General features: G+C 39.3%; 2 protein-coding genes across 18 annotated transcripts in view; both read right to left on the bottom strand.

Moving 5' to 3' along the window:
• eif4g3a (eukaryotic translation initiation factor 4 gamma, 3a) overlaps positions 1-1,633 on the bottom strand; it is a 55,316-nt gene extending 53,683 nt beyond the window's left edge. For all 17 annotated transcript variants that reach the window (XM_063911411.1, XM_063911417.1, XM_063911412.1 and 14 more), the window contains exon 1: positions 1,060-1,633. In XM_063911411.1, the coding sequence (XP_063767481.1) occupies positions 1,060-1,223 (164 nt within the window). In that variant the 5' untranslated portion in view covers positions 1,224-1,633. The remainder of the gene's footprint in view (positions 1-1,059) is intronic.
• Positions 1,634-2,235: 602 nt separating this feature from the next.
• On the bottom strand, positions 2,236-18,122 carry ece1 (endothelin converting enzyme 1). Its single transcript, XM_063910875.1, has 18 exons — positions 17,504-18,122; positions 15,784-15,922; positions 12,529-12,741; positions 12,259-12,383; positions 12,029-12,175; positions 10,946-11,011; positions 10,448-10,636; positions 9,756-9,898; positions 9,469-9,583; positions 6,683-6,793; positions 6,498-6,596; positions 6,245-6,322; positions 6,044-6,147; positions 5,619-5,729; positions 4,877-4,944; positions 4,559-4,749; positions 3,621-3,716; positions 2,236-3,145 (listed from the first exon to the last, which is right to left on the bottom strand). The coding sequence occupies exons 1-18, from the start codon at positions 17,630-17,632 to the stop codon at positions 2,969-2,971; spliced, it is 2,301 nt and encodes a 766-aa protein (XP_063766945.1). The 5' UTR covers positions 17,633-18,122; the 3' UTR covers positions 2,236-2,968.
• Between the last annotated feature and the right edge of the window lie 7,058 nt (positions 18,123-25,180).

Raw genomic sequence — 25,180 nt, 5'->3', positions numbered from 1 at the left:
CCTCAACCCGAACCACAACAGATGCTGTCAGATCACAAAAGACATATCTCTCTGCCTTTGACAAGACAGGAGATGTCAACCTAATCCTCTCTCTCACTTTTGCCACCATATTGTAAATAAAACAGGAGGTGACATAACCACATTGAGTGTATCACTATGTAAACTCAAAATTAAAAGGTGTATTTTGGGGCAATGACATTGCAAACCCACAACCCTTAAAGTGTGATTCACTGAAAACTGAACTACATTATATTTGGAGACGTATTTCTGGGATAACCCAATTGTATTACCTGATAATGTAAACACACTGCTAATATCAAACTATATGTTACTTCACTGTCAAGCTCATTTCTAACTGCTAGTTTATACATGCTGTCATAATGAGAGCTCACCGGCCCAAACACTGACAGGCCTGTTGAGGTGCATAGGAGCACCTCTTTAGATGCTAAATTCATGTTAAATGTAAAGCGGGTGTAATTCCCACAAACCGTGCCCTGTACAGGCTAACATGAGCCCCTTGCAAAGCTGAAGATGAAGATTTACTGCTTGCATTCTCTGACTTGTACAATTTCTAGCCATGATGGCTACCATAAACTTAGCTTGCTGGCAGGGTAACTAGGCTACCGCACCTTGCTAGCCAGCAACGGTAACTGAACAAAGCCGGTAACCGGTGTGGAAAGCCTTATAGCTTGCCGGTGATGGATCTTTTCTACACCCATTAATGTCACTTAGTCTATATTTGGCTGTTTCTCACCATATTTGAGTGACAGCTTTATTAAACCACAAACGTAAATAGAAACGATAGTGTAGCGTGAACTCCCAAAATCCAACCTGACATTTCCGTTAGCTTTAATAACCGGCTTGATAAGCTAACGTTAGCAGACTTAGCTAGCTAATTGTCCCCTCCCATCCCAGCTCCCTCCAAACGAAACCATCATCCCTGCATCAAACCTGTTATCTGCCGCTTATAAAATAAGCAGTGTGCGTGCTACTGTTTTAAAATAGGACTGAAATGCACAACATCACAAACATGTCCATGTTACCAAAGTGAAAGGATACTGAGGTGGCGGTACAGCACCGGGTTGAGGAGCTGTTGGGGCTCCCGGCGGCAGAGACACGGAGGTCAGGGTAGCCCGCAGTTGGCTCGACGGAGAGGGGCCACTTCCAGGTCCGCTAACTGCGACAGCGGCGGTTTTGGGGACCACTTTCGGTGGTAAACTCATCGCAAAAAATCAACAAATAAAAACAACACCTTAATAAATACTGATACAAACAACGCCTAGCTTGCATACATAGAGCAAGCGTAGCAGATTTTTGAAGCAGGCCCCAAATCCCTTTAACGAACTGGTATAACGAAGCTCGAATAGCAACACAAACGTCTTTTTTTCATGGAAAGTCGCTGTTCGGATCAGCGGTGCTATTCATGGGGACGGTGGGAGGTTTAGCCTCCCTCGTCCGTCCGGAACCTCCGCGGATCCGGCTCGGTTCCGTTTATTTCAAAAATAAATAATCGCCACGATCTTCTATCCCCGTTGGCGATCTACCTTTTCTTCTCGGCGCGTATTTTTTCTATCATTTTTTCCTCACAGAGATGAGAGACTTCGCCAACATGGCGTTGCGGCCGCTTCCAGCAGTCCGGGCAGGACAGATGATTCGGCAATTCTCGGCCAGTTACGGATTCGCTCGGCTAATCAACTAACCTACAACCACATACAGATAACAAGCATGGCTCATGTGTCCAAAATGTGTTTGAATTACCTCTTTGGTCTTTTTGTATATATATATTGCAAGATCTATATCTTGTTTTGCAAGTCCTCAATTTAGATCTTAACATTATATTACAAATATGAAATATAACAACATTGAGCATTGCTAAATAGCTAAATCATTTTAGTAATTATCACATCAACTTGCACAATATTTCAGCAATTAGTGTGTATGCATGGATAAAATCCTTCAGTATTTAGCTATTTACACGGTATAGTTGTAAGACTGTACTCTGCACTAGCAGCAGGACTGTAAGGATGTGTGTGTTATTAGCGCCATCTATCGTTCTTCTGACTGCTTCGCATCTGAGAATCAGAAAGACAATAACCGATTTACTGTAATTTATTATTTTGGGTAATCTGGGGCAGGGGGTACTCGTCTTTATGAATCTAGTTACACATCTCTGTGCAAAAAAAATTTGGATGTACGCTCAAGCAAAAAAAGAAAAGTACACAACCGACAAACAAATGTTTTTAAGATTGGTTTTACTATACAAAATAATTTGTGACAAACGCTTACTCTTAAATCATTGTTAAGCCTATATGACCATAAATTCTGCATGAAGAAAAGCAGCAACGGAACACAAAACCATGTCAGTATCTCTATAAAATGTAACCGTTTGACCAGATTGTACACAAACATTTTTTAATTAAGTTTTACAATGGTTTAACAGTTGCTGTAGTTAAAACATATAACATTCTTAATTAACATGTAGAACTTTACGTTTCATCAGATTAAAAATCTTGCAGGTCCCTGGTCCACTTTCATATAAAAAAATTGTGAACATAAATAAAACACAGTAAAAATAAATGGCAGAAGATCTAAGCAGTGAAGAGTTACAGGAAAAAGAAACAGCACTTTGCTTATTCATCACCACAAGTCAAAAACAGGCAGTCAACAAAATTTGAAAGTGATACCCCCATTTTCTGTAACCATTTTTGGGGATTCCAGTGTTCAAAAAGCGCATTCATAGTTACATTTAATTCAGGGAAAGCTGCTTGCTTAAACCAACAGTTCTTTTGGAGAAGCACCGAAGATTGCAATCCTCAGTGCAAAGCAGGCACATTCTGTCCTGATAAGGATCCTGATAAGCATTAAGTGGCAAGGCAGTAGGACTTTCAGTGGTTCTTGCGTTCCATTTCCATAGAGACTTTGTCATTCCTTTCTCCCCAACGTCCATTTTTCTCCTTGCTGATAAACATCACCAAAGCTCACACTTGTGTTTAGGGTTCATAGGAGCGTCTGCTTTGCAGCCAAAGTGCTTTGAGAATTCTTGTGAATTGGAGATGGTGCCGATGACTCTGAATCTTGATGGACTGTGAGGATCTGTGATGACGCCTTCATGTGAGCTTTCGGGTGTCCTGACAGAGCACCATACCTGCAGGAAAGGTAAAGGACACAGAGACACAAAATTAGGGATTAATGTTTGCGCCTAACCCTTTTTTTATGGAAAATTGTAAGAAGATTTATAAAGAGTTTGGACTTCTTCAGGTTAGGTTGAAGTTATTAATTTGAATTTATTGTGAAAGATTTTCCTGCCTTGCATATTTATGTAGGCTTTTATCACAATTATTTGCAAAGGAAGAAAGTTTGTTTGTGCCCATCTTGAATCCACGTTTTACATGTACACAACAGACATTTGAATAATATTTGCATATTTATACACTATGGATTTTTGGGAGGGAGAGGGTGTAGATTCCTCTAAAACCCCATCAGATTAACCACAAATTGTTATTTATAGAAGAGATTTCATCTCTTAAAACGTCTCTGGAGAGGAGGGTTAAGAGATGTTGTTAAACCAGCAGTAATATTAGCACTATTAAGTCGGAGGAAATAATACAAGGGATACAAACCTGGGCAAATCCTACAAAAAATAGCTGATCGTTCGTCATCCCAAGTGCAGGCAGCGTGGCCTCTTCACCGTTCTTTTTGACCCAGTTCACATAAGCCTTTGAATAAAAAGAAATGATCATGTTAAGAGCATGCAGTCCCTATTTTTGCTAGTGTAAAAATGTAAAATGATAGACCGAGGGGAAGAAGAAGATCAACAGGGTTAATTCCCTCTGGGTTACATGTACCACATAATGCAGGCTGCTTATGCTTCCATATGATTTGCTCCTCTGCTTCACAGCTCATGACCTTTCATTACATGGAAAGAATGTCTGCATGTGAAGAAGTAACCAGAGGCTGACAAGGCCACTCTTAGCCACCTGTTGCATTTCCAGGCTTCACAGTAAACCAGGCAAGTTGCTTTTTCCAATACAGATGAATGGATGTGACCCACAACGGCCTTGAAGAATAAACTAATGCAGGGGATAAATATCGGATCCGTCTGGTAAGATTTCTGACCTTTTGAACATGCAATCTGTCAATGTTGCTGTAGTAAACATAACAGCAGCGGTCTGACCTTAACAAAATAAATAATAATAAATCATACTTAATTTAAATTCTCCCTTGCACCAGCATTTCATTGTTTGTCTCCAGCAGGGAATGAAAGTCAGAAACAGAAAACATTAAATAGGCCCTAGCATGCTCTTTCAGGTTTCATCTCTTAGCAGGTAAACAATCACAACAGAACCCGCCAGCTAACCAGTCAGAGCAGACTGGGCTCTGGTTTCAGACAGAGGTTGAAAATAGGAGAAGCATCACAAGCAATATGAGAAAAATAAAGACCTTTTTAACATTAAAGCATGTTAACATGTCACAGTCGAGGCACAAAAACAACAATTATGAAACCTGAAAATGAGCATAATATGGCCCCTTTAATCATGCTTCCTATAAGATATCAGACCTTGTAGGCAGCCTTGAGTCCACCGTTGTCAGCGATGTTCTCTCCCAGGGTGTGCCTTCCATTCAGAGGCTCTTTGTTGATGCTGTAATTTCCATATTGCTCCACCATGCAATGTGTCTGCTTCTTGAAGGCCTCTACAGATGAATTCTTCCACCAGGGACGCAGGTTTCCATCCTTGTCGTACTCCCTACCTTTAAAAAAAAAAAGAAGTGTGAATTATAACTGTATTCTCTGCCGAATCACGCATACAGACATTGAGTTGTTATTTGTCATGTGTTGAAATGTCAAAACAGTTAAACATGGAAGCCTTTCACCAACCTTGGTCATCAAAAGCATGTGTCAGTTCATGTCCCATTACGACGCCAATTCCACCAAAATTGAGGGCTCTGTAAAACCATAAAAATCATACCTTTATAACCCATAATAACTACATTTCAACATGTATGCATGTACAACAAAGATGGTTAAAGCAACTGTGTCTGAGGAAACATTTTTGACATTGTTTATAGCCAGTTAGATAAGAAGATTGATATCAGTTGGATCAATATGAAGCTGCAGCCAGAAAACAGCTGGCTTAGCATAAAGGCTGTTAACAGGAGAAAACAACTAGCATGGTATGTGCAAATGTAAAACAAATCTACACACCAGCACTTACAATTTATATTGTGTAATTTAATCTGTGTAAAAGTTTGTTTGGTTCTATTTTGTTTTGCCATCTATGGATTCTGTGTTCCCCTTATCTCATATCGGCAATTCAAATTGAATCAAATCAATAAATATTCAACAAAAGAATAATCAATGAAGTCAAACAGAATGGCAAATCAGTCTGATTACCATTTTTCAACTGCTGCACACCACAAGACACATGTTTAAAGGCCATGTCCTGTGGAGAGTGCATTTTAATAGTGCGGATTAATACTTCACTTTTGTTTTAATAACAAGTTCATTGTATTCTGCTTTCTGTGAAGTAAAAACAGTTCTCTACCTGTTTTCTATACTATTCTACTTAAATCCATCCAGCATGATTTATTGAGCCTGAAATGGGATGCAGAAGACGTACTTAGGCCAGGAACGACTGTAAAACGGAGCCTGGAGGATCCCTGCAGGCAGAACCATCTCATTCTTCGTTGGGTTGTAATATGCATTCACGGTCGGAGGGGTCATGCTCCACCTGTAAGGAACACACAGGACCAAGATGTGAGGCTGACATCAAGGTCACAACAAATTCAGAATATTGATTTTTTTCCCTCGCTACAGTGCCAGGCTGACTGCAGATCAGATTGAAATACATGGGAACCCTCGTCAGCCTAATTAGAGACAGGGATCAGGTCAGCGGAGAGAAGTCAGTTGCCTGGGAACTTTTTGTGGATGGCAGCATTATTCTGCTGAGTCAGTATAATGGGAATGTGCCCCTGACGGAGCGTGCAGCCTCGTCTCTGGCCGGGCTGGGAGGGGGGCGGTTGAGGGTAACCAGGGGCAACTCACTGGTTTCTGTTGGGAGTTTTCCTCAGCTGGTCTGCAGTCACTCGGGCTGAGAAGTTGTAGTACTGCATTACATTTTGGAAGTAGAGTTCTTTCACCACCTCAAACTAAAAGAGAGGAATCAGATGGGATAATTTTCTGTTTTAGTGAGATATTATGTGATAAACAAAAGTAACAGGATGATACACCTCCCCATTTACCTACATCATTGAACACTTTGTCCAGCTTTGTGGCATTCATGATGAACTCTGGGTATCCAACCATGTTGTATATTGCATCTGCCTGTGGTAAATAAATAAAAACTGTATGAGACACATTTTTACAGCAGGTGGCAGTACTGTATTTCCACCCACTGCAGCACACAACAACAGAACTCATTCAGATGTTAATGGCTCCCTGAAGCAGGAGTTGGACACATTTTTGGAGAAGTGAATAAACAACTTCATTCTTCTCCTACCTTTTCTTTGGCTGCTTTTTTTGTCTCCGAATCCATCCAACTCACATCCTTCAGGCTGTCCTCAAACGCCCATTTAATACCTGCAACCATATCCTCAGCCTGGAGCACAGAAGAGACAAAAGAGAGTCAAATCATCTCACACAGCAGGAGCAGCTTTTCTGAGGGGAGGACTTTGAAATGCTTACAATGGCCTTGCTGTCTTCGGCAAAAGTGTCTTTGACAAACATGGCTCCTAGGGCAAAGCCCAGGGCGCTGTCTGTGTCGCTGACGCACAGCTTCCAGCGTGGAGTGCAGCTCTGCAACACAAGATCAACAAGTCAAGATACATTAAGGAAAATTGCATCATCAGAGAAGTGAAGATACAACTCTTTGGAATTTCCTTTCAGTCTGAAATTTTAATGTAGTGTGTCACATTTTTTTGAGCCACTTTCTTAGTCACTGTCTACACTTCCCACGATCAACATGTCGCTATGGGGCTTCATGTGTAGGTGGAGAGAACTGTGGTGAAACAGTAGTGAAACAAAAGCATTATGGTAAACACCTGAGACAACGCAGTCTAATACTAGATATTTCTCCTGCAAAGACGTGTGAAAGATGGTGACCGAGTCGATCTGTTCCAGCTTCAAGCACAGTGCATGCTGGGGTAGGGGCCCCCTATGACTCTAAACTGGATAAGCATGTATTTAGATTTTTATCCCTATATGTAAAGTGGGGACCTGAAATATTTCTCTTTTAATATATCCTTGAAATTGGTAATAAAGACGTTAGTATTGGTCATAGAGTAGTTTTTCTAGATGTCAAAACAGAACGACATCAGAATCGTTTTTTTTATGCTTTTGGGACATATGTAACATAAAACATAAACCATAACCAACTTTTTTTAAATAGACATGTATCCAATGATGTAACACAGAGGAGCCATTGTGTAGATAAGAAGATACATCTTACAAAAGGTTGTTATCTTTCTGTGGGCTGAAAGACAAAGTGTTCTTTCTAAAGGACTGTGTGCTGTTTTTTTGTTTTTTTGTGTCAAAAATGGCAACACCCTTAATGTCATTTACACTCATGACTGAGGAAATGAGTTAGGGACTCATTTGAAATGAGCAGTTTCACTTAATGCGCAACTTTACATTGACATTGCTCTACACGTCATTTACTTGTTTTCTTTTATGTGTGGTTCACAATGTTGTTATTTTGTAGAAAAAATATACTTAAAAATGGTTGTAGCACCTCAGCAACTTGTATTTTTCTGAGACTGAAAATGTGCTTATTAATGTGCACATTCTATATCTAAAAGATATTGTGTGGCCACAACTTCTAGGAATATCCTGAAAATCAAGCATGTTGATTATTGCTTTTTTTCTTTGTGTTTATTACCTATATGTGTCTTTATATTAAAACAATGATTCACAATCTCACACACAAACAGCTAATTTATTTACTGCATGTAAGAAAAAATCCCCATGTGAATAAGTGATTATCACGTGAAAGGAAGGACAAGGACAAATTGGGATGTATGTATACATAGATAAAGAGGAAACAAGGTCAGAGTGAGGAAATGAGGAGCATTCTGAGCAAGCAACAAGAAATTGTAAATGCGTTCACATAGGCACAGATGGAAAACGGAGACTCAGCGGCACTCGCACATAAAACGGACATACATAGAGAGCTTGGGTTTGTTTTAACAACTTAACCCTATTTTAAAACAATGTCAGGGGAACAGGATATTGCATAGTCATTTTAAATGTACACTAAGACAGGATATGGATCAAGTCTAAATATCTTTGACTACGTGTCTAATTAAAGGGGCCTTATTTTGCTTAATTTCAGGTAATATTTGTATTTTGTGCCTCTACTGTGACATGTTTACATGCTTTAATGTTCAAAAAGGTCATTATTTTTCTCAGATTGCCTGTGATTGTGATTGGTCAACTGCTTAGAGATGTAGCAACGTACAATGTGTTGGAGCAAATATAGAAGAGGAAGTGTTATGTCGTGATATCACAACGTAAAGTACTAAAAAAGTAAACAAAAGAGTCCATTGATGGCATCAGGCGGGGGGAGTGTGAGAGAGAAACTCCCTCTGATGGGAACTTTGGGATTTTTGACTTTGCAGACCATTGACATTTACATGTACTAAAACCTATATAACAGACTACAGAAAAGGGAAAACCCCAAAAAGCATAACATGGCACCTTTTAAATCTCAGTTCACACATTTAAAGTGTAATATAAAGTTATTCAAATTGTAGTTGCATCTTGCAACATGGATCATATCAGATGATTAACTGTGGAATTATGGTAATGGTCTCAATGAGTGTTGCTTTCGCCCTAACACAATAAAGCTGAAAATAATTTGTGGTGCTCTATTCGACAGCAACATTTCTGTCCAGAAACAATGTTCCAACAACAGGAAAATACATAGACCTTGCTTTGAGTTGTTTTTTTTTTAACTATTTATTTGGTAGAGAGTAGCTCCAATGAAAATTGATGGAGACATTGTTTCCAGAGAAAGCACACAGTCACTCATATATGCAACAAATCAGGTTTGATTGGATTAAGAAATACAATATAGTTTAATACAGTTAGCCATAAAAACACTGATTGATAGTTTACAGTTCTTGTTAAAGCTTGTCATAATGAAGGGAAAATGTTTCTTCTCAGTTGGCACTAATTTTCCTTTTCCTGCATTCAGTAAAAAAGTATTTGCAGAGTGCCAAACACACAAGAACAAGAAGTCAAGAGAAGAGTTTTCCAAAAAGTTAGTGGTTTGGCTCTGGGCCCTTTACCCTGTCAGCATAAACGCGGCTTCTAAAAGCAGAACGATAATGACAAAACCGCAATTGACCTACAGATAGTATCTAGTTTACAAACATGCTAAAAATACATGATCTAGATTAGAATCACTTCTAAATATATCTGTGTCATACTTGATTACAGTGACTGTAAAACACCTTAATTTAATGTCTCACCTTCTTTGTCCCGTACATGACCTCGAGGAAGCGCTGCTCTGCATCCTGGAACCTTTGGTCCAAAATGGACACCATCTTCCTCACCACCTTCATTATCATGTAGTTGTTGAGGAGGCTGAAAAAAGAAATATCAAATCCATTGTTTAGTTGCCTTCGGTCTGCGTGATTGCTTACCAAAGAGCCTTTAGGTTGGAGGATTTATGCAAGTGAATATTATATAAACAGACATTGTTACATGTAAACTGTACTTGATGCATACAACTATAAAAGCTTATACAATATCTGACCTTTTATTTGTTTTGAGTATGAGGTCCGAAACTTGCTTGAGGTATTCTTCGGCATAAACAACTATTGGCTCTGACTCGTTGAGTGGCACAGGAGCAAAAACTTCTGTGAGATATGGCATCCAGTCCACTGCAGGAACTAGAGTCTGCAAACAGAGGTAAAACACAAACACTGAGACAAAGTATAGTTTTTGCAATGAATATGAATATTTACATTTATATTATCGCATAACTTAGCTTTTGACTTTTTATCATCGTTTATATAATATATTATCTTAAAGGGGCTCTATTATGCTAATTTTCAGGTTCATATTTGTATTTTGTGCCTCCACTGTTTATATTCTTTAATGCTCAAAAAGCTCTTTATTTTTCTCATGCTGCCTGTGCTGCAGCACCTCTTTTCACCCTCTGTCTGAAACCAGAGCTCAGTCTGCTCTGATTGGTTAGCTGGCTGGCTCTGTTGTGATTGGTTAAACGCTTAGAGCTGTCCCGCCCCTTAGCCTGTCATGTTTAATGTGTTGTCACTATGTTACAGAATTAAACAAAGGAGTCCAATTAACCAATTAGGCCTTTGAAGAACATTGACATGCACAACAACCGGTATAACACACTACAATAAAGGGAAAACCCCAAAACACATAATAGGGCCCCTTTAAAGATCTGAATACTCTTGATTAATCTGGGGGATTGCTCACCGTGAGATCTTTGGCCTCCATCTTATGGTAGATGAGCTCCTCATCTCGTCTCTCGTCCTGAGGGACTGTGACGTTGGCCAGGGTGGTTTCAAAGTCCACGATCTCATGCATCAGTGCCGAAGAAGTCTCTTCGGAGCCACCAAGAAGAATCCCCAATTCCACCAGGAAGTTGAGGTATGCTGACAGATACTGTAAGTCAAAGCAGGCATTGCAAAGGGGTGGAGGTAGGGAGACAAGGGGTGTGAGAGAAAAATCAATAAGGAAAGTAATCCTAATCTATGCAAACACAAGCTACTATGCAGAGTTGTTTTCCACCCTGCGGCTGAAATATTTCTCTTTTACTATATCCATCTTTTCAAATATTTGGATGAGCTTAATAACCAGTTTTTTATTGTCATTGCATGAATTCCAGATCTTGTAATTATGAGCTTTAATATCCTTTACTTTTACAGTCAAACTTTGTAGCCACTGTAAAACAAGCAATTTTCCCACAAGTACCTTTTCATTTGCTGTTTTGTTGAGGTAGTAATCCCGTGAAGGTAGCCCCAGGCTGGACTGATCCACCTAGATTTTAGAAAAAACATTTATGACATACAGATCAGCCTCCATCTCAACTCCTCACAATTAACCTTCTGTTTTCATTCCTGCGCTGCCAGTATGCAGGCTCAAAGAAGAAGCTTGCCAAAGATCATATCTGTGCTATTTGTTGCGTTTTCATGACACCCTGCAGAGGAATGAACTCTTGTGTCAAACCGGGGCCACTGGGACAATGAGTGGATTGGTATTAGTATATTAGTTCTATTATATTCCATCTTATTCTGTATATATTTCATACTGTGTACTCGCTAGATAGATACATATCTTTTTTCTCTTATTAATTGTTAATATGTATAGACATATGTTTTTTTTATTCATGTGCAATGCCTTTTACATGCTTCTGTAACAAAATAACTTCCCTATTTGGGATTAATAAACTGTATTTAATCTAATCTACTAGAGGGAATTCTGTAGAAGTAGGTGGTGGGAATTTACCTTTGTATTATTATGATTATTATTATTTATAGTTGTAGTAGTAAGAGGATAAAATCAACCCCATTTACTGCGGGGTTTCTTTGGAAGTTTTTTCTTGTCCGATGTGAGGGACCAAGGACAGAGGGTGACGTATACATATTAATATTCTGTACAAATTGTAAAGTCACAAATGACAAATGAGGCAGATGCAAAATGTATGGTATTGGGCTATATAAATAAACTTTGATTGATTGATTGATTGATTGATTGATTGATTAGAGTAGAGATTGATAGAAATATAGAACTATTACAAAAACTATTATACAATTAAAAAAAAGTTTTCAAGAAATGTTAAAATACAAAATACAAGAATATGATAAATTACAACATACTACACATATGTTGTTGTTATCACAATTTGAAAGTGGGAGTGCTGTGCAGCTTTAGATGTAATGATGAATGCCAGTTTAAAAGAATGTGGTGAAAGGTTTTAGTGAAGAAGCCCTTTTCTGAGATGTAAATATATCATTTTCTATACATTCAAATAATTTAAGCCCGGGTCCCTCTCACCTGGATGATGTTACTGTTGGAGTTTTTGGAGTCAGTGCTGACAAACACTGTGAAGAACGGCGAGGTGCGAAAGTTGGCTGACACCATACGCAAAACTTCCTGGAAGTTGTCCTTGTCCCAGTCTCCGGTCAGGGACCATCCTCCTAACTGAAAAAGGAAATGTTAAGGCAGAGGTTCAGAGACCTCTTGATATGATAAAGTGTTTAATGCTTTAGTAAAATGAAACATACCTGGCTGATAAGCTCCTGTAATGGCTTTGCTCCTAATTCTTCAATCTTTTTCTCATTCATGCAGGCCTGATAATATCTCTGTGCCTTCTCCTCGGACTTACTCAGATCTTTTATCGTTGTGTTTTCTGCCCAATAAAAGAAGTCAAATCCATTACATGAGTGAAAGGCAAGCCAGTCTCCCCAGCTGTGCACAATGAGCCAGAGAAGAAAAACTCATCACACCACTGCCTGGGGAGAAGGCAGTGAGCCCACTCAAACAAAGCCTCTTACCTAACAAATGCTTCATCACAAGCATGTTGTGCTCCCAGAGGTTGCTGAAAGGTCCCCAGCGTGACTTGCCTTCAGGCAGGGGGTTGCTCTTCACCCAGCCCCCGCAAGCAAAGTTGTAGAAGTCATGACAGGGGTCCACGGTTCGATCCAGGGCCCCCATCACTGCACTGGCCACAGTAACGCAGGACTCTGATAGACACAAGCCAGGGTGAGCTGCAGGAGGAAAGAAAAAATAAAAACATGTTTACTTTATAGATAATTAATTTATAAACTCTTTGGTTTCTAAGGACCACAGCGGGTAAACATTTCTTGGTAAGTCATGTGAGTTTCCATCTGGAAACTATTATTATTAATTACCAGAGAAGATAAATAACCTGGAGGGAATATCTCTTCTAGTAGAAATCTTTGCGAAAGAATAAGCTGAAAAGTGAGGTATTTTCTTTTTACAAGGCAATGTCACACGTGAACTACTAACAACTGATTGTTATTTTAAAGGGGCATATAATGCTCAGGTTCATATTTGTATTTTGTGCCTCTGCTGCGACATGTTTCCATGCTTTAATGTTCAAAAAGGTCTTTATTTGTCTCATACTGCCTGTGCTACAGCACCTCTTTTTAACATCTGTCTGAAACCAGAGCCCAGTCTGCTCTGATTGGTTGGCTGGGCGGCTCTATTGTGATAAATCCTTTCACGAACAATATGTTTCAGCGCTAGTCAATAGAAGTGTGAGTATTGCATAGTGATGTCATTAAGTTATGGAAGTAAACAATGGAGGCGTTTCAGGTGTTTTGGACAAAAACTCCCTCTGGAGGCAAATTTGGGATTTTTCCCATTTACATGCACTAATAGCTATATAACCAGTGTTGGGAATAACGCCTTTCTTTTTTCAGTAACGGAGTAATCTAACTAATTACTGTTTTAATCGTTACAACGCCGTTACCATTACTGAATGTTAAATGCACTGCGTTACTATGAATTGATTGAATAAACTACCCGTAGCCTGTTTTCATCCGAGGGTTGGGGTGCGTTCACACAAACTGCTAGTGAGGAGACCAGGTGGGTTAACAACGAGATAAGCTATTTATGATTGGCTAAGGCAGAGTCATGTTTCATGGTAGCCAATCGGAGCCAATGTTTTTACACACAGGCCAGGATGCGAGAGGCACACACACACACACACACACACACACACACACACACACACACACACACACACACACACACACACACACACACACACACACACACACACACACACACACACACACACACACACACACACACACACACACACACACACACACACACACACACACACACACACACACACACGAGGAAGCAGCAGAAATGGCGAGTCCGGAGAAATCCGATGAAAAGTTGGCATTTTCAAAGTGGAGATATAAGCACTACTTCAAATTAATTGAGGTCAAAAGGCAAGAACTTGCATGTAAAGTGTAAATTATGTCCAGGAGGGAAGACTTTGTGGACATCCGTTGTAGCAACTTTTTTTTACAGTAAAGCAAATAGTTACTTTCCGTGGTAACTAGTTACTTTTATTATAGAGTAATTCAGTTACTAACTCAGTTACTTTTTGGAACAAGTAGTGAGTAACTATAACTAATTACTTTTTTAAGTAACTTTCCCAACACTGTATATAACAGACTACAGAAATGGGAAAACACATAAAACAAGAAAGAAGGCCCCTTTAAATGGTAAAAGGTAGTGAAAGTCTGTGATGCTGGATGAATTCATTTGGATGTTTAAAAAAAAAAAATTCAGCCACTTTGTTTTTACAAGGTCTTTACCGGCTCGTAATAAATGTGATTGCCCTATATCTGTATTGTGTAAAATATTGTTAAGCAAAAGCTATTAGATGGGAAGCACAGACGCTTTTGGCAGCTCTGTGTTACTTTATAAGGTTCAAACACAAACAAGCTTTACAAAACCATCCAAAGTGTTTAGAGAAGTGCCAGTGCTCCAACAACTCCAGGGACCACTAAACTCTAATACTGGACTTACTGTAAAGACTTTCCCCATCTGTCCATATAAGGTAAATAACAGATCCGGAGACAATGTTAAGAGCAGCGATGAGTTTAGTACCCCGAGGAGAATTCATCCTTGTTCCTCATATTATTTCAAAGTGTGACCCGACATGGGGTTCTGAATGGGAGGAAGTCGCATTAGGTTTCCCTAGGTAAATTTGAGGAAACAAGCACAGACGAGACCCCGCCTGGATGTGATGGTAAATCCACAAGTCCTTTTTCCGTAATGAACAAGCTCAAGGGAGAGATTTAGAGATTTTTTTTTTTAGGTAGCTTAGCTGAAGGTGTCTAAAAATAAATAATCATAAAGCACATATACTGTATTAAATAGCACAGCCCTGTAGTTTCAATCTGGATAGATGGATGTGAAAATGCCCTGAGCACTTCTGTGTGATACCTTGGGACACCTTTTGTATTCTTATTTTGTTTATTAAGTAGCTTAACAGACACAACCTAATAATTATTAAAAAAGGCGATACCCTTTTAAGGAATAGTTTGACATTTGATAAATGTGCCTTTCTTGCAGACAGTTGTATAAAAAATGATGATACTCTTATGCTTTTTCAGTTAATGTGTAGCTACTGTGTAGCTGCTGATAACAGAGGGATAGCCTAGCTTAGCCTAGCTTAGCTTGGCCTAGCCTAACATAAAGACTGTAGGGTTAACTTAGCTTAGCCTAGCATAAAGACTGTAAACAGGGGGAACAGCTAGCATAGCTCTGTCCACAGGTAGCACAATCTGATACAAAACATTTCTCCTCCTTGGCTAAGAAATATTTCCAGTACATTTATATTTTTTTCAAGTTTTTGTACTGATTAAACGCAAAATAATGTATTGCTTTAAAAAAAGGACTGGTTGTTTTGTTCCTTTGTTTTATACCGTTTCAAGCTTACTTTCCAAGCTTAGCGAAGCGGCTATTAGCAGATAGATTTCTATTTTTATGGACAGACTGAGGTGAGAGTGGTTTTAACCTTCTCATATCTTGGCAAAAGCGAATAGGCGTATTTCCCCAAATTTGGAAATATTCTTTTGAACTACTCTCCTTTTACTTTTTGATATTCTTTCTTTCAGAAATGTGTGCTTCTTTGTGTTTTGATTTGACAATATACTTTTAAAACATTCCCCTTCTAAGGCTACTTCACAGAGACCACTGGTGTTTCTCTTCAGGATATGTCACAGTAGCATTGGGTTTACATCGAAATTGGAACTCACTCTGTTTGTAGAAGACCCCAGTCATGATGAGCGATATGAACATGCCTACAGACATGAAACACACTAAAAACAGCAGCCTCCGCTCTGTCTGTGTCCTATCTGGCCAACATGTGGGAGTACGGCCGTGCAGAAGTGTCACCTGCACATACAGAACACAACAAAACATTTAAGGAGCTCCAACGAATCCTTTAAGTCAAATATAATCATTTTAAGCATGGTTAGAGGACATAAAATGGTTTTAAATCACATAAACACACACTCCTAATAGCGTTCCTTTGTTGAATTAATGCTGTGCGGAAAATATTGTCTATAGACAAACCGCTTCTCGAGGACTTGATGACAGGTTTTATTTCCAAGCACAATGGCTTCACCCTGGCGGCGCTTCCAACCCTTCTAGACAGAAAAGGTTACACATTCTTCTATTGTTTCCTGACTTCTAGTATGACATGCACTTGTGAAAGATATTTTGCTTCTGCTCTGGATTATAATATGACACAATATTCCTGGTGAGCCACGCCTGCTTTGTTGTTTGTGACAAGTAAACACTGTAAAACAACAGGTACCAGTTTAAAGATGTTCTGCTCTGAAGCTTCTCAGGAAAACATGAAAAAGTAATAAGCTAGAGAGTCAGCTGCAGAACATTTTTTGGTAAATGATTGGTGCAGTGGCTTTAAAAACCAGCACTCCCTGCTACAGTTTTTTTTTCCTAGAGAATATTGCTCAAGTTAAGGCTGTAAAGGGAGTTCATTTCTTACAGGAATTATTCCAAGGGCCACTTCACAAATCTCTCAGAGGGCGCGTTCAGCACTTTGGCCGGTCTTAAAATGTCCCCGCTGTAAATAAATGCCAGATCGTGGACCTCACTTACATCCTGTGGAAGTCAATTAGTGTATATATAAGGATCCGATTTACTGCTATTAGCTTAGATTAGAGTTCAACATTTAAACTGAATGTGACTAAATCAAATGTCAAAAGCCACAATGGCTTGTTAATGTCTTGGAGCTCAGAAAGTTGGGTTGGTTTGGACCTAAACTGTGTTGTGGGTGCATGTGAAAATCCCCCTGCTTATCCCTTGCCATTTCCAAAAGTAGTATTTCAAAATCCCATTTACTATCCCGAAAAACCACGGCATAATAATGATAGGAGGGATGCTTATATTCAAGCACGTTGTTTGAGCTCTGTATACTTTTGGTCAAATAAAGTATGTGCTAAACGATGTGCTTATTCTGAGGTGCAGAAGTGAAAGAAAGGGCACTGATTGTATATTACAGAGTGTTCCCAGAGCAAATCATTTCACAAATCTACTTTAAAACCATAAATACCTGCTATGGAAATAATATGTTAATCAGCAGTTACTTATACAACATATATAAGATAAGTGACTAGTTTCCACATATTAATAGTGAAAGAATACATTCTCTACGATGAACTACACAACAGAGGCTCGGCTGCATAAAGTCTGTTTGAAGAGAATTTTGTAAAAAAATCAAACAAGAAAAAGCAAGAAGCTTTATATTACATCAGAAGTCTACAGATGACATCACACAAGTTGACGGCAGACGTTAAACCCAGTAGTGTCTGCTTTTGTGTCTGACTGCACCTACAATACGTGTTGTCATCTGCAATCAAAGCCCATTTAGAAGTTTACATTTTTCTCAAAAAGTTAGGACAGCAGTGTTATTTTACTTTTGTTTTATAATACAGCAGTTTGATAGTTTACCTGCATGGGTGATGATGGGTAGATGTCGTCAGCGGTGGAGTCCACCAGGTCCTCCTCATCCAGCGTGGCTCTCTTATAGGATGACATCTGAAAAGTCAAATTCAGAAAAGATTCTCTCAGTGCCTCCATGTCTCTTCTTCTGGCCCCTCTCCTCTCCCTCTCCTGATGTGTGTGTGAGAGTGTCTATTCCTCAGCAGTGTCTGAAGCTTCAGGGCAATGTTTCCCTCTAAAATCCATCAGCAGGAATTTGGTTTGTATGGTTGGAGCACTTCCGCTCAAACAACTGAGTCAATATGCAAACAGTGTGTCAGTCCTCTCCTTTCAAAAGCACTTGTCCACTCCCTTCAACCCCAACAACACCTCTCACAGCCCCCATGGCGTAGGGCAGATACCACTCTAGTTTCAAACGTCTCAACACAAGCAAACAACGTCCTCACGAAAGTCCTTGTGAGAATTCCTCTGGGGTCTGCTTTTCCTCTTTAAAAGATTTGCAACTCTTCCTGGGCAAACTTTTTTCTGGACTTCCTGCCCAGCCAAACACTGCACGAGAGAAGACGGCACTAGCGGAAAAACAGGAAGGAGCTCTGAGTTGAGCAATTTACATGACTTAGGCAAAATGTGCGGGATTGATTGTGTGTGAGTGCATTCCCCAATATGGTTTCACTTAGATTTGGGGAGGGAGCTTCACAGTTTGTAGTTCACTCCCAGTGTCCTTTCTATAGGACATGTTACACTCGGGGGAGGAGCCCGTGAAACACATCCTCCTCCCACTACATGCTTGTAGTCGCTGCCCCTGGCAACCGTTACCTGATAGGCAGCTCTTCTCCAGTTTAACCCTTCACCCACACAGCCGCTGACACATGATGCAAACAAGGCATTTTACATGTTTACTCATTAAAGGCAAGCAGTTAGAGCTGCATTAAGAGTGAGTGTATCGAGAGGATTTTAATAAATGTATGATAAAAAAAGTATACGTTTAAAAGACGCAAACTAATTGAAATGCTAACATAAAATCGGTAAGCAGGTTCTTATACATTTGATGTCCACACTGGAGGAGTTACTGTATTTTTATATATTGTAGCAAGATGGGCACATTTTTACTCTACCTCTATATAAATATTTTATGATTTTTTATTGGACCCATATATTTTAACTTCCTATGTCTATGAATGTTTTAATCACATTTTATTTTATTTTCATTCTACTGTACATTTATGTTGTACACCACTTTATATGTTGTTACTATATTTACCCATTTTCACATATTTATTGTTGTTATATATTGGAGTAAATGGTGCACATTTTAACTTTACCTTCTTATGTTTGTATACATCTTTTATTATTATTTAATATAGGGGTGATATACGTTTTATTATTTCACCCCTATATTTCATATTCAATATTTTTTCTATTCTATTTTATATTATTCCAAAGGTAGCAAAGGTCATAAAAGAAAAATGATTCTGGCCACTGTTGAAGTGTCTACTGAAACCTGTAATTCTGATGATCAAACATATTATTGATCTTGGTTCAAATAAATACAAAAGTTTATTTAACTGAAACATGAGACACTAGGGAAACATGTTTACATCTGATTCTCTTACAGCACAGCTCTGTAAAGAAGGTAATAATTAACCTCAGCTGTCTGCAGCCTGACGGAGACACAGCTCACTGCGGACTGGTTGCTCAACACCCATGTAATACAGTGTAGAGGCTACTCATGACTACAGTATCTATCTCACTCTCTCCTTCTGGACATTTACCTTCATGCTCTGGCTTACAATTTCCCATGTAGAAGTGGCGCTATTATGCTCCTTTTCAGGTTTATATTTGTATTTAGTGCCTGTACTGTGACATGTCTCCATGCTTTAATGTTCAAAATAGTGTCATTATGTTATGGAATTAAACAATTGGAGACCATCAAGGCGTTTCAAGCAGTGGGGGAGTATGTAGGAGAGAAATCTGGGATTTAACCTTTTGCTGACCATTTACATGCTAAAAAAACATATATAACACACTACAGGAAAACCTAAAAAAGCATAACAGGGCCCCTTTAACCTCCACAGGGTCACACCAGTGGCTGAACATCAATGTTTACTTGATGAAGATAGATTTCTTGCAAACACAATCCAGTGACAGATTCACACTTTATGCCCCACATAAATATCACACAGGGGAAAATCGCAAGCATTTCAGAGAATTCCAGGCACACCAGATTCTTATTAAGCATCACACAAGATACCAATAAATCAGCCCCAGGAACACAACAAGGAGGGTACTGATCTTATCTGTACTGAAACACCCATACACCACATAAAATAACACAGACGCTTCTTCTGTTACTGTATTCAAACTGTGTTAAACCTAGCCCCAGGCCAGCCAGGTCACATTATCGGCTTATAAAAGGACTGTTGGGACAAAAGATGGAGGACTAAAATGGTGAGGGATACAGAGGGGAGGGAGAAGGGGAGAAGTAAAAGGCAAACCAATTGTTGCAATTATATAAATGACTTCGAATGACCTATAGCTGAGAGCACAAAGACCTTAATGGGGTTATTGACGTTTCTTTCTACACGCGTACACACACACACACACTACAGTGGTTCTCCATCAGTGTTTAACCCACACCTCATTAAAGGGTGTTGTAGGTGGTGTGCTGTTACAAAACATGGAGGTTATGTCTATTTGTCTGTTTGCATTTGCCTTTAATTACTATGTTTATTTACCTTTAGGATCCTGGATATCCCGGATATCAGCCAGTTGTGATTCCGTAGCTCAGATTACACAATACTTAAATGCTTTGATGCTGGATGTTACTGAGACATTTATACATTCAAATGCAGATCCCACTGTCCTGTTTGCATTAGACAAGTACATTATTTTTAACTCAGATTTTAGGGAGTGTGTTGGGATGTCACAACAATCTTTAATACTGCAGGTATCAGTCCAGGGCTCGAGACGTATGACATCCCCTTTACCATTATATCGTACAAGTAAGACCAAGAATCCTGGAGACAAACATTATCTCTAATATTTGTGGAATGGCAAGAGTGGTAGGATGGGGGAGGCCGATTGGGATTTCTTTCATGATATTTCAATTTGTATCTGTAACTTTTTGTCATCTCGTAAAGTTAAAGGGGACCTGTTGTTCTTTTTGGGGCTTTCCCTCTCCTGTAGTGTGTAATATAATCTAGATTTTAGTGCATATAAATGGTCTGGAGGGAAAAATCCGAAAGTTCCCTCCAGAGTGAGTTTCTCTCGCACAAACTCCCCCCCTGCCTGAAACGCCACCATTAGACTCCATTGTTTATTTCAGTCACATAATGATATCACTATGTAACACTCACGTTTCTATTAGATAGCTTTCCAACACATTTTACTTGATAGGCTGATAGGCAAACACAACAGAGCCGACCAGCGAAACCAATCAGAGCAGACTGGGCTCTGGTTTCAGACAGGGCGTGGAAAGAGGCGTTGCAGAACAGGCAGTATGAGAAAAATAAAGAGCTTTTTGAACATTAAAGCATGAAGACATGTCACAGTAGAGGTACAAAATACAATATCGTGCAATAACGACTTTTATACAATACACAGGGCTACGATTTAATCATGTGGTCTGCTTCGAGGCCCACAATGCAGAACAAACGACGGTATTCACTGGCACAAACCAGTGTTGTTGTCGAACACACACATTCCTCAGCACACAATCACTGTTTTTGCAAACTTTCCTGGCTTTGGGGTCTGTGCAGATGTGCTTGCATGTTGCCACACAGATTGACCCCCCCCCCCTGTGCCGAATCCCCGCTCAAGTGACAACGCTGCCATCCCTTTCCTGTTAACGATATTTTGTGATTTCTTCAATGGAATTTGGTTCCTGATTTATTATTTCCCTTTCCATATCCTGATCTACATTGTCTGGAACTAGGAAATGCAACTTCTAAAGATCTTTAGTCAGCAGCCTGTCGTGACATGTTGCCATTGAGTAAAGTGAACGCAGTGTGGAGTAACATCTGCTAAAATGACTGAGGAGTCCTCACAACAAGTGGCATCTGCGAGCCCTTAGAGATTAAAACGATGGAAGTACCATAACAATAGCCTTTGGTCAATGCTAGTTTGTGAAAATCCCATTGTGTCCCGCAAGGCGTGAAGATATCTTTCCAAAGCTGATACTATGAGGGGTCACAATCCCACGATTCTTGGAAGCCACGCAAGGCGGCGGTCTTTGAGAGAGGCTGTAAACCACAATCATGCGTCAGTAATTCGTCACTGATCCTACAAACCAGACGATTATTTGTAGTGCAGGGGCATTCCTCCAAGAATAACTTGGAGCGGGTTTGTGTTTGGGATTGGGTGCTGCACATACTGCAGCGCTCAGTGTTTGACCGTTTGTTTCTGAAAGGAAAAATGAGAGCAGGACAAGAATGTAATCAAAGGAAAAAAAGGCATAGTGTAAAGGCATGAAGCTGGCAAGACTTAGTGGATTGAAGAGTGATTTATAGGCGGGTTTGACGTAAGATGGCAGTAAACACATTTGCATTAGAGGAGAGGTGGCTCAGTTAGCCGCCGTGGCGAGCCAAACAGATGCAGGGGCAAGATGTGGTTTCAGACCACAGAGGAACCGAAATTAAAGACTACATGCCAAACAATCTGAGCATCATATTCTGTGTGACAAGTAAGAGGACCTCTGTGATTGGAACTGTGTTTCCGTTGAAATACTACTTCTGCTTCTCAGGGTCGTAACCTCATTGTCACAGAGAAATGACACGGACAGTAACCACAGCAAAAAAGACTTCCTCTTCAGGCGTCAAGCCATCAGTTGACCCGCTCTTTGTGAATCCAGAAGGAGAGCACTGAGGTTGGGAAAACATCCCAGTTTCTCCACGCTTCCAAAGCTAAACATGACCACGCTTACTACAACCATTTGAAACAGTACAGCTCCTTCAGATCCAACATTATCTCAACTGGTTGCACACGGGCCGGCCGACCATTCAATATGATCTTTTACCTTTTTATTTTAATGTCCAATTGTGCTGAATTCATATCTTTATAGACGATTACAGTGTGTAAATCAAAAATAACAAGCACATGCTGACCTGAATTTAATTAATGGAATTTATTTTGAAGAACACGGTTTTGTTTCTAGATTACATGTAATGTGATAACTAAATATTATGGAAATATATATCAGATTTTCTCCCAGTAATTTCAATTGAAAATTATATTGTTAATTCAACAGTAACTATTTAAATTCATTTTTATTATTTAATATTCAATTCACACAAAAAAGCTTTAGCAGGAGATTATTTTACATTTTTTCATTATTATATATCATTTTTATTCAAATAATTTTAGTTTTACTGACCAAAAAACTTGCTTAATCGTGATGTATATTTTTATCAAGATATGAAATGATCAATTCTAGCCTATATCAGGATTGCGGAAATATATTATGCCGTGAATCTGTACTGTAAAAGCATGAGGTTGTTTACTGCAGTGGCACAAGCAGCCATGTGTGCTGTCCCTGAGCAATGTACAATATGTGCTTGTGTTTATACGTCCGCTGTACGCTCACATATCAAATGCAGCCAACACACCAGCAGAGATGATGACTCAACATAAACAGATTCATGAATGCAGCCACTCAACTCCAACAATTTATCTTTTGTGTTCAGTCGCTGGTGTTACTGCCTAAAGGACACAGATAAGGCAAGAGTTGTCTCAGGCTGCAGCTCCTGACCTATGACGTCACAACAGCACTGGAAAAGTCTTTCTTTTCTCAGCAGAGTGACGTTTCCTGTGCAGAAAACACCCTGATAACAAAACAGAACAAATGCCATTTAGCTTTTCCATGCTCTGGAGGAGGATTGTAAAACATGTTTGGTTTATTTTTAGTCAAGCATGTACATTGTTGCTGTGAAAACAATAAAAGGAGCACGCATTTTCTCACACATGGTTATTTATATGCAGGCTGCAGCTCTTCAGATTCCTGTTTGACAGAGCACCCTAAGTTGGTGTTCTGTGCACGTTTCAGGTATTCTGACGTATGTGAATTGCTCAAATATCACCCATTCTCGCCTTAGGCATACTATCACTGTCATGCACTGCAGCAAACAAGCACCCTACTTCCAATCAGCCCTAGATGGATGCACAGTGTATTTTAAAATGACTGCACTTTATGTGATTGTATTATCACCAAAATGAAATCTAAGAGCTCTTACCTGACTCTTTCTGTATAAATTCAGGATTAAGGAAGTGGCACAGGGATAGATAACAGGAGATTGATTACCTGTTCCTGCTGTTGTTATGGCGCCCTGCAGCACACTCACGATCACACCTAGGTACCTAATGAATAACAGAAGAGCTCGCCTAGTGCAACACATCCAGAGCTCTGTGAAGTTATTAAAGCCATCCATCACTCAGGCATTAGCTTACAATTAGCTATCTGAGGCTCTGATAGTTCAGGCCTGAGCAATAAACAAAGTTCGCTCTAATGGTTCATACCTGAGCAATAAACAAAGTTCCCTTAAGCAAGCTATCTTTTAAAAGCCGACGGGTTTGAATTTGTAGCACCATATTTTGCCATTTTTACTGCTCCGGTTTCCAAGGAACTAGTCCTCGAGTGATACATATTAAGACACAAAAGGTCTAACTGTGATGAACTGAGACTTCATGTGTTTGCCAGCTTGTTTAAAAAGTTAAGCAATATTAGTTTTGGCAATAAATGTAATAATTTACATCGAAATGTGCCTGTATCCAAAATCAGTTTTCTAGTTTTAAATTTCCTCTTTCTGTGAAGTAACTTCTCCTTCTAAAAATGACACATGAACTGAATTATAAAATGATCCTCCATAAGTGTTAAGGGTTGGCTTTTCTTGCCAAACATGACAGTTTACTTTATCCAAACTCTGAAATTATACATCTGCCGTTGTTGTTTTTAAAGTTGATATTCAAAGTTAGTGTTTGCCTCGAGATATTTTCCAATGATGATCTCTTACATGTTGCTTACAATCTCCTCTCCAAGACCCCAGAAGATAAATGAGTTCATAAAGATCCAAGCTAACATTTAGACAGTGAAGATAAATATAAGCTGCATGAAACTGCGACCATTAAATCAAGGAAAACAAACATGAGACATTGTTGTGGGGGCACACTCACTTTGGTGTATAAGATGTGGTTTTGTGCAGCTGGAGGATTTATGCAGCAAAGAGGCTAAACTGTTAAGACACTGAAAAATATTGAAGTGTAAGCCTGTTAGTAGGTAGGGGTGTTTTGATGTTTATGACTCACAGAAAGTCCCACGAGTACATGTAAAGCGTAGATGGGCAACATTGTGTAAAAACAAAATCCCACTGAGTTAGGCTGAAAGTGGAAGACTTTTTTTTTTTTTAAAACAGTTGAAAAAAAAGAGAGGCAACCTTACGAAGACAGCAAACTGAGCTTTTAAGGGTAAGGAAAGTCATCTTAAATCCATATTGGCATTATAAACTGATTTCATAGAAGATACACAAAAGTGAAGCTTAGGTAAGGTCACTGAACTTATGCAACGTTCTGTGTACAGCCAACGTTGTAAGTATGTCAAAATATCACAACAAAACGTCAGTTTACTGCCAAATGTCGTTAGGAAAACATGTTTGTCATGTCAACAGCTGCTAACAAACCCATTTAAATCCATTCCAG

This window comes from Eleginops maclovinus, chromosome 20 (assembly GCF_036324505.1).
Source record: "Eleginops maclovinus isolate JMC-PN-2008 ecotype Puerto Natales chromosome 20, JC_Emac_rtc_rv5, whole genome shotgun sequence".
In the NCBI taxonomy this organism is placed as follows: domain Eukaryota; kingdom Metazoa; phylum Chordata; class Actinopteri; order Perciformes; family Eleginopidae; genus Eleginops; species Eleginops maclovinus.
This window is presented reverse-complemented; position numbering and strand designations above follow the sequence as displayed.